General features: G+C 39.8%; 1 protein-coding gene across 1 annotated transcript in view; it reads right to left on the reverse strand.

Moving 5' to 3' along the window:
• Window positions 1-8,694, reverse strand: part of STAB2 (stabilin 2) — a 153,692-nt gene extending 144,998 nt beyond the window's left edge. Inside the window, exons 1-3 of the mRNA XM_004418038.3 lie at window positions 8,617-8,694; window positions 5,456-5,589; window positions 4,117-4,232 (exon numbers count right to left, since the gene is read on the reverse strand). Of these exons, the coding sequence (XP_004418095.2) occupies window positions 4,117-4,232; window positions 5,456-5,589; window positions 8,617-8,694 (328 nt within the window). The remainder of the gene's footprint in view (window positions 1-4,116; window positions 4,233-5,455; window positions 5,590-8,616) is intronic.
• Between the last annotated feature and the right edge of the window lie 1,668 nt (window positions 8,695-10,362).

Consider the following 10,362-nt stretch of genomic DNA (forward strand, 5'->3'; position numbering starts at 1 on the left):
GGCTCTCTGGATGAGCTGCAAAACTCCTCAAGGTCCTAGGGTCCTCACCTGGGCTCTCAGGTACAACTGTTTTTCCTCATTAACCTGTGAGCTCCTTGCAGGTAGGGACGGTGATTATGTGCAGCATACAGTAGGTGCTCAATAAATGATTGATTTTTATGAGTTGGCCAACCCTGGAAGGAACTTTGGAAAAAAGGTAGCAGGAGTGTGGGGGTTTGGAGAGTCCTTATTTTATGTCTTAAATCAAATGTGTTAACAGTGTATGAAAATGACTTGTTTGGTTTTTAAATAAAAATTTTAAGGCCAAAGTGTAAATTTCTTTTATACTTTTCAAATCATTTTCTATCACCTCAGGCCCCCATTGAGAAAAAAGATGGTAAAATTGACATTCTCAGCAACCACACTTGAAAGAGATATAGAATTTGCTATAAGGGCACATTTCTGATGCGTTGTGAGGCTCAAGGAGCTGATAAGGCTATTTTAGGTCATTATCACATTTCCCTTTGGTCCCTGCTACTCGGGTGGTCTCTTGCCTTGTGACTTTCCTCCTGCAGGAGGCTTACCCATTATAAGCTGTCAGCAAATCATCAGCTGTTCCGTTTCTTTGAAGAAAGATAATAAACTTCCTGATCAGCAAGAGGCCAAGGCCCTCCCTGTATCCTTATCTCCCAAGGAACTCGAGAGGTGTCTAGTCCACGTCACCACTTTTGTTTAAAAGCTTGGCTCCCAGTGCTAGGCAGAGAGTATGTGCTGGAATTCCATTTATAGCTCTGGTTGGAATTGTCTGCTGGGAAACTGATGTGAAACAGGGTCCTCACGTGAACTCAGCATTATTTGTCACTCAAAGCCAAAAAGGACAACCCTACCAGAGCGGTTTCAAATCCATATAGTCTGTTATTTGCAACCTGTGCAGTGAATGGCAACAAATATACAACAGGAAAGAAAAAGAGGTCTGAAAATGCAAACAATGATACAAAAAATAAATGTGCATCATTTGATGATATTGACCTCGAAAAGAGAATCAAGATCATTTCCCTTTGAAATAATCAGATTGTTTTGGCCACAATTGAGTTTATGTGTAACCCTGTCGCCCATATTCTTTTTTCATTACTTTGAGTTTTTGCACAAATCTATTAATGTTCATAGTGGAATAAAGAGAACTTTCATGTTTAAAAAAATCTATTTCATCTCAAATATAATATGGGTTGTTCAAACGTGGTTAAGGTGCAAGGTTAAAAATATGCTTTTATGCTAATGAGAGAAGACTTCCTTCTGTATGCTGATTTGATAAAGCAGTATAAGTTTTAATGAGGGAGAAGCATATTAAATCTGGGTCTAAACACCTTTCTTATGTCAAGATGACATATTTTTTTCCCCAAGTGAGAATTCATGCCTTAGTCTTAATTTTAGAAGAGGACGAGTAATTTTTTTTCATTGTGCTTTTCTGTGTTTTCCAAGTTTTCAGAATTGACCATAGAGTTATTTTCTAATTTGAATAAGGTACTTACTGTTAAAATAGTTTTAAAAGTAACCCAGAGGTATTGAGGTGAACCGTATCTGTTGATGTATTAAAAAGGAAGTGGATGCCACACTCGCCTTGGAACGAAGGCCATTCCAGAACTTGTGCTTCCTCAAAAAGAAGGATGGACATGTCAGCAGCTCTGAAATGGCCTTATCCTTGCGGAAATGTAAAGCGATAGTCAAGATCCTGCTTGTCATCACTGCAAATGTGAGAGGTGAAACACACAGCCAAGCAGAGCATTTATCTCTTTCCTGAACCAAAGGAAGGAAGCCTTTCGAGACATTTAGTGTGTTTGGAAGATGAAGATAAAGGGAAGTACCCTTTTTGCCTGAATGAGAGGACAACAGAAAGATTGTCCAGGCATTGGTTTTCACGTTTTGCTTCTCTGGCCTCGAGACCTATCAGGAGGAAATGCCTGAATGTTCAAGGAATCTTCTCAGACTCCTTCGATAGTAGATGTGAGCCTTGCCACATTTGCACACGGTACTGGCGATGGCATGGATTAATGGCCTGAAGATTTGGAATCCCATTTGCCTGCTCATGTTTTACGAGTTACCCACTGTTTAAAAAGGGCTTGGAGACTTGGTATCATTTTATTTGTCTTTTATTATCAGAGGTCTATTTTGACTGTGATTCGCTCATTCATTTATTCATAAAATGTTTCTAAAGTGCCTTCTTTGTATCATACACTTTGCCAAGTACTTTCACCTATATTAATGTTTTAAAATCTCTACCATAGTTTTGTAAAGTAGGACTTTTTACTCCCTTTGACAGCTAAGAGGACTGAGGGATGAGCAGGAAGTAACTTGCCCAAACCAGCGATGATGGAACTAGGTCCAACCCTAAACCTTGGTGGCAGGCCCAGTGTTCTTGGCTCTCCTGACTGTGGTCTGTCATTTGTGATGTTGGACATGCTGACTTTCGTCACTGCTTCTTGGACAAGGCCTTTTCTTGTCTACGGTGTGTCTGATTAATAACCCAGCATCAGGTTAGTTTTTGTGGGTTAGAGAGAGAAAAGTAAACCTAAAAGTTCTTTCTATTGTTTCAGGATGTCTATAAGAACTGGATGTGATCATGACCATGTTTGGTACTAAAAAAGTTCTCGAAATTTAATCTCTTGATTCTGATGTGATAAACTCTTAGAAACATGCCGTGCCAGCATGCTGGGTGAAGCTGAGAGCAGAGCAGTTGACAGAGAGAAGGGCTGGGGTGTTCTAAACAGAAACCTTGGCCTTTCCAGAGTAAGGAGCATATTCCAGGCATTGACTGGGAGGGCTACAGGCACCTACCAATCAAAAGAGAAATTAGAAACACATTTGGAGGATCTCTCTCTCTCTCTCTCTTTTTTTTTGACAAGTTCTGCTCCAGGCAGTGGGACAGAGTAGAAAAAGAGCAAGGTTTGGTGCCAGGCAGCCATGAACTTGAACTTGCTTTATCACATACGAGCCCAAAGGAAACTGGCAAGAGATAAGCTTCAAATCTCTGATTCCTCATGGGCAAATGCCTAACTCAAGGATGCGTTTTAAGAATTAGATCAGATAATATAGGCCAAGTACCTCTCTAGCACCTAATGTCAGCAATGTTGAGTAAATGGAAGCTATTATTCATTTAATCACTAGTTAAAAAAAGAAACAGGAGACAACATTATGCATACAATATGGGCTCAGCTATTTAGAAGCCATATGGAACAAAAGACCAGAGAAATAAGCCAAACTATTAAGGGTTTCCCACGTGTGACAGAATACAAGTTGCTGTTTTTTATTTCTTTATACTTTTCTAAACTTTACAAGCTGAGTACGATTTGCTTATATTATTTTAATCAGGAAAAAAACACAGCAAAAGAGAACTAATCTTTCCCCTTAAGTGGATCCTTAAGGAGATGTTTTCATTACATCTTAGAAGATGGAAAACAAATGGTAAATTCATGAATTAAAATGGCTGATGTGTTACTATAATAAAAGGGATCTACATAATTTGCTTGTCATAGCAAGGACTCGGTCACTACTTGAGTGTTAACATCTTTAATCAGGATAGAAGTTCAATTTTAGCTAACAAATGCTGTGCATGACCACAGGAGTCTGACTATACCATTGACTCTGAATTAGTTTGTAGTTTTTCTTACAATGGAACCTGGTCATTATAGAGTTTGATATTGCATCCAAAGAATTAAATTTTTAGAAGATTTAATGATTATTTTGGTTGCCAAACGATAACTACAGTCTTTGAGATGTTGTAACGAAATTTCTTCTTAAAGAAAATCATGTTTGGGGTCATAATAGCCCAGCATTCTTACTTCCTGTCCATGGTCAGTTATCTTTTTTATAAAAGTGGATATCCTTTCAATTGTCCCTTTTTCTGACTTGTAAAGAAATTCTCTTAAAGAGAGATCTCTAACTGGAGGAAAGCAGATTTCTTCATAAAAGCTGACAGGGCAAGAAAGATTTTCTACATATAGAATGAAATGGAACTTTCTAGAAAAAGATGCTGACATTCTCCTTTTATTGGGCTTCCTTCCTCTCAATTTTCTGTGAAATGGGACGTTGAGAAGTTTGCATCAACGTGCAAGAAAATTGTTGCTGTCCAAGAAAACTTACCCATGCAGTCTGGGCCCCAGTGGCCTGGACAGCACTGAGGCTGGATATAGTCCTTCCTACAGATATGGCGGCATCCGGGGAGATACAGCGAGGACGTTCTGACCTCAAAGGTGTACCTTGGAGGGTAAAGAGAGGATGTTAGCCCACGATCAGAGCAATGCAGTTAACTCTAGGCAGTGGGATTGCACTAGATTTTTATTTAGGTCTTTCCACTGGCTTATATTATAAAATATATAGATTGAACATATTTTGCTTTCTAGGTAGAATAAAACTTAATCATGATTTATCTTTAATTGTAAGAAATGGATGAAAAAAATTAGGGGACGATGTAAACAATGGTGAAATATCTTAAATGATGTCAGAAGTGAAGTTAGTAGATGAAAAAAATGATGTTAGTACCACCTTGGCCATGAAAAAAGTAGGCAGCACAAAAAGTTCTCAGTAAAGTTGCCATACAGATTTAACCTTGAAGCCTAAATCTTTCTGATATACTTTCTCAGAGAATTTGGTCACAAATGTGTGCCCACTTTGGTAATTGAGGGGTGCACTGCTGTGTATACTTGCTAATTCCAGATCACTTAATGTTGGGAAACATCTATTGAAAATGATGACCTTGGGTTTCAGAATATAGTGCAGTTACATTAAGCAAATGTGAATTTAAAATAGTGTGATATAACATAAGGTTTAATTTTATACAAAGTAAGAAATAGTACTAATCCTTCATTTCTGAATTAAAAATGAACTCACTGAGTGCTGTCTAATTTTTAAATTAGCAGACTGAGTAAATTAAACATTGTGTTTGCACTTGAGCTGCATGGCTGCATCCATTAGCTGGTGAGCAGAACTGCTTGTCATCATTTGCAGGAATTAGTCTTGAATTATGAGAGTTTTGAATCAGAAGAGGATTTCAGGAAAGCAATGCTCATATAAATGCAACCAAGCAGTAATTCATTCATCTCCCTCTTTGGGTTCTAGTTAGTATCACGGTCCATAGCTAGTTAGTAAGATGACTGTCAGACTCAAGGCTTTTAACATGTTCTGACTAGAACCTTTTTCAAATGAAACAAAATCCAGATTTTCAAAATAAAGAAGGGCAAGATGAATGGAAAATGTTTATGTGTAATGCAGTATAGTCAATTTTGTATTAAAATGTGAATCAATAATAATGTTTTTTAGACTCAAGGTCATAGTTGTGAGTAACCTAAGTTTGGGCTCAATGTAATCTTAAAGTAAGAGAAAATCATGGAAATGCATTGTAGTTTTTGAGATAGGAAGTTTCAGTTTGGATTCACAATCCCTTGAGTTCCAAGACTCAGCACACTTATTTTCTCACAAGTACCTGCAATCTCGAACCCCTACGGAGCCATTGGTAACTTTGGTGTAACCATCGGGGCACTTAATTCCAAAGTTGAGTGAGCAGGATTGGCACTCAGTCCTAATTATAAAGAGAGACTTCTTATCACATCTTTTTGCCTGTGAAAATATAAAAAGAAAAAAATAATCAAGTTCCATCAGCAGAGCCTTGGTTGACCAATCTTCCATTGGCTTCATGTCAATGAAATGACAGGGATGGCAATAAAGTTGATTGGTAATGACTGGAGGGCTGCTTTCAATCTTATGTGGAAATGGTGTTGAGATCAACAAGCAATGTCTGTCATGGCTGTGGGCAAGAGAAGAGGCTGCTTGTACTGCCCATCTGCCATCACTGATCTCAAGTTTGGAGTCCAGCAAGGTAAGATAATGTAACTACACACACACACCCAAATGGGAAACCTGAAGCATATTGCAGAATACACTTTTCAAATGGGAAATTGTTAAAGCAGGTTATTCAAGGTCAATTGGTCATAGATCAACAGGCCTTAAGGATATTCTTTCAGCATCGATTCCACACGAATATCTAGTCTGAGTGCTAAATGCCATGGAGTACACAGTTCCTGCTCCAAAGATGTTTGCAATCTTTTGATTACAATCCAGCTAGAAGTGGGCTCCATGAGATCTTTTTCTGTTTTGTCCTGTGCTGTACCCTAAGCATTTGGAACAGTAACTGGCATGTAGTAATGCTCAGTAAATATTTGTTGATTGAATGAATGAATTGTAGGACATCAGACAGACACACTAGAAACAGTCAATTAGCAACATCAGGAGGCAGAGAATTAACTGCTAAAATGAATGACGCAGACCCATTTTGGCCCTGTCTTCAGGATCTCTCATTGTCCAATGATGCTTGTGCTGATTCGCCCAAGTACATTTCCTCCCCTTTCTCAAGTTTCCTTCATCTCCCCACCAAGCTTACGATGAAGCAGCTTTGAACAACGAATTGAGACTGAACTTGGAAGTCAAAAGACCTAAGCTTGGAATCAAGCTCTGTATCTTGCTAAGTGTACAGTTTTGAATGAATTCCTTAGTCTTTGCCATCGTCTGTTAAGCGGAGATATTGATAAACACTCTTCAGGTTACCGAGACCTTTAAAAGAAGTAACAATGTGCAGATTGCCTGGTACAGGATCTGGAACATTGTAGGCAGTAAACGCTAGTTCCTGTAATGCTTCTCCTTCTCCACCTCTGTGTTTTGCTTGTTGCCTCTCCTGATAGGAATGTTCTTTTCCATTCCCTTGACTACCCAAACCTCATATCCCTCAAGGCCCTGTGTAACACCACCACTTCCATAAAACCACACTCATCTCTCTTCCTATTCTTAACTTCTACTCTTCCTATGGTTGGCCAGTGGAGCATATTTGTTGTCTTTGTTGTCCATTTAAAAACCCCTTGCAGGAGAGGACCATGTATGCTTCTTCTTTGTTATTCTGTGGGCCCAGCACTAGGTTAGGGGTGGTGGGGACATCATAACTACCTCTAAGTTCATTGAAATATGTAAAACTGCATACGAAGAAATCTTACATATACAGAGCAATTTATGGTTATGCGTACTTCCAAAGGCATCATCTTATTTATCTCAACCACCCTAAGGATAGGTAGGGCAGGTATTATCATCCTTATTTTAGAGAGAGAAAACTGAGCGAGGGGAGGTTTAGTGACCTGCCCAAGTTAAGTTAGTGGTTTTCTGATTCCTTGATTAGCTAGTTCTCTTCCCTGCACATAGAAAAACAAAATCTGTTTTTACTGGCAGTTTTCATTGGTGATCGTTGTGAACCAAAATAGCACTGGAATGTTCCTTTTGGAATAATAATAAAAGCCACCCTTAGATGTAGTTTGAATTAACTCCCTTTAATGGTCATGACACCTCTACAGTTTTTTAAGCAGGATTTTCTTTACATGAGGGTTTCCCATTTGGGTAAGTATATGGGGTGACATTTCTTTGTCTTTTCTTTCTTAGACGGCCAGAATTAACATTCTCTTTTTAAAACTCCCTTGACTATCAATTTTCCTTTTCAAATGGAAGGGCTCATTCTACCTCTCACACAGTCCTGTCTTGAAAAAGAAACTTAGCTTTAAATATCAGTCAAGGCCTGATTTCTGTACTAAAGTAAGCACTTGATGGTGATGATGGTGGTGATGATGATGAGATAATTACTGCTGTTTGTGGAGTACTGTCAGGGGAGAAACAAGCTTAGGGAGGCTAACTTGCTCAGGGTAGAACAGCTAGTCAGCTGTGTAGCACAGTGACTGGTCCTCGGAAATATTTGTTAAGCAAACAAATGAAGGCCGTAGTTCACACTCACCCCTATCTAACCTCAGAGCTGGAGCACTTAACCATTATGCCATCTTCCAATGTTTTTGTGAAAAACATTATCAAAGTACAGCCAACTGGAGTGAAATAGATGTTGATAAAAATTTGCCTGGCACTGATGCAGAATCATATTTAACTTTTATTATTAGTAGAGCAGAAATCATATCTTGTGAAATGCATTTTAAATAAATCACTCGGATTGCCTCTCACACACTCTTCCTTCAGTCTGGCATTGGTGCAGATCTGATACTGAACTTGCTCTATGATGACAGCACATGGAGCCTGTTTGAGAGGCTGGTGTGTTGATGTACTTCACAAGGCCAACCGATACAACTGCCCTGGCTACTTTTACTACAACTTGTATAAGGTAGAGGGATGAATTCCTGATGTGTTTTGTAATACCGTGTTTCTCAACCAGCTATCACCCGACCTGGAATTCCCCAGAGCTTCTCTCTATGTATCTCTCTGCAGCCATTGTTATTTTCTACATTCAGAATGATGCAGTGGGAGGTATTGCAGTGATGAGACTACTAAAACAAACAAAAAAAGGATACCAAAATCCTCAGTGGAAAGAGGAATGTTAGCAATAGAATCAGAGATCCCAACAATGGCATTTTTGCACAGGAATGTAACCAACAGGGTTAGCGCACCTACAGAAAGATGGTGCATCTCTAGGATCTATTCTCTGTAAGCTTTCTCTTTATTTTATCAAGTCCAGCTAGTACTCTTTACTCATGACAACACGGAAAGCAAAAAGCTTTTGAACACATCACGAAAATCAACAAATAAAAAAAATTTCAAGTCTCATCTTACCTGCTCTGTAGTTTCAGGCGGGGAGCAGAAATTTTGTACAACCAATCCAAGAAAGAAAAGTATTAAATTTTGTAGCATGGTGAGGAAATATTTGCTCCTTCTCCGTGCCAGGTACCTGTCAGAATTATTTAGCTATTTTAACTTAATTTGATGAACTCCCAGCGAATTCTTTCTCATTTCAGTGTTTGCTTTTAAATCCTTTCCTCTCTTTTTCCTGGATTGAAACTGATGATATGTGAAAGCTGCCTCTAGACAGGAAAAATGGCAAATCCAGTGGTCGTGGTGAAATCAGCCACTCTCAACTGTATATATGTCCTGGCTGAATGACAGGATATCCTGAAGGGGCTGAGGCAGAGACGTGATCCGGAATTTTTGTGCCTTGTGAAACTCCCAAGACAAGGTCCTGCCTCCCAGTGCTCTGCCCATCCCGCCGCTGGTCCTGCCTACTCCTGAACCCACAGCCCTGCAACATTTGCACAACCGCACCGTGGAAAATTGCAGGCCTCTCTCTGTGAATGCAAAGGTCCAAGCTTGCCATCGGGCAGTATCTGTGGGATGCCCATAAATGGGCACAATTCCAGGCACAGAGGGAATTTTGCAGAAGGCCGGGTCCTTGACATGGAAGAGGGTGTGGCCTCACCCAGCATGGTTGGCAAACTCTACTGCAAAGCAGTGTCTCTTTGCAGATGCCGACAGTTGGGTTTTCCACTCATCCTTTCCCCTTTTCCACGTCACTTCAGTAGCAAATGACCGAGACTATAGTTCTCATTTTACCCCTCAAGGCCCAGATCTAATGCCACCTCTTCAGGAAGGCTTCCTGCCCCGCCCCTCCCATACTATCCTGGAGACCCTCACAGCATTTTGCACACATGTTATGAAAGCCCAATCACATCTGTCACAATTCGTCTGTCTGTATGCCTGTCTCCTGTGCCCAATTGTGAATTTCTTGAGGACAGGAGCAAGCCTTCGTCTCTGTACCCCCACAGCCTAGAGTAGAGGCTTGTATTTGAAAATAATAAAAACCAGTAATAACAGCCAACAGTTTTTTCAAAACTTACTATGTGCTAGTCACTATTGTAGACTACTCCACGGATTAACCTGTTTAATCCTCATAACCCTTTCGTGAAATAGGATTATTGTCCCCATTTTACAGATGAGGAAACTGAGGCAGAGAGGTTAGGCAACTTTTCCAAGGTCACACAGTTAGTAGGTAGGGGATCCAGTTTTCAAAATGTGTGGCTCCAAAGCCAGTACTATTAACCACCACCCTCTACTGCCTAAACCAATGACTATTTAATGCATAAATAAATAGCAGGTGGTACTCCAGTCCCATTGACATGATGAAAAAGTGTCAGGCCTGGAATCAGAAAGGATAAAGTCCGGCCTTATCAATAAGACAGTCTTACGAGGGTACATCTCATGACACTGAGTTAACTGGGAGACTCATGCAGTTATAGAGACTAGTTTTGGTTAAATCATCTTTCTTTTTCTGGAAAGTCTTTCTCTCCTTGAATTTTTGAAACAACATTGCATTACATTGATCAATAATCTAAGAAACTTCCAATACAGACAGGCCCTTCAGAGGCTAACCCAGAGTTCTGAATGGGAAGATGCCAGATGAGAAAGTCCTTACAATCCCTTGGTTCCATGGGTTTCAACCCTGGCTTAGAATCTTGGAGAAGTTTAAAAATTTTTTCTGATGTCCCGCCCTACTTCGGAACAATTAGATCAGAACTTTTGGGGGTG

Source organism: Ceratotherium simum, chromosome 25 (genome assembly GCF_057802395.1).
Source record: "Ceratotherium simum simum isolate JZ-2026a chromosome 25, ASM5780239v1, whole genome shotgun sequence".
Taxonomy (NCBI): Eukaryota; Metazoa; Chordata; class Mammalia; order Perissodactyla; family Rhinocerotidae; genus Ceratotherium; species Ceratotherium simum.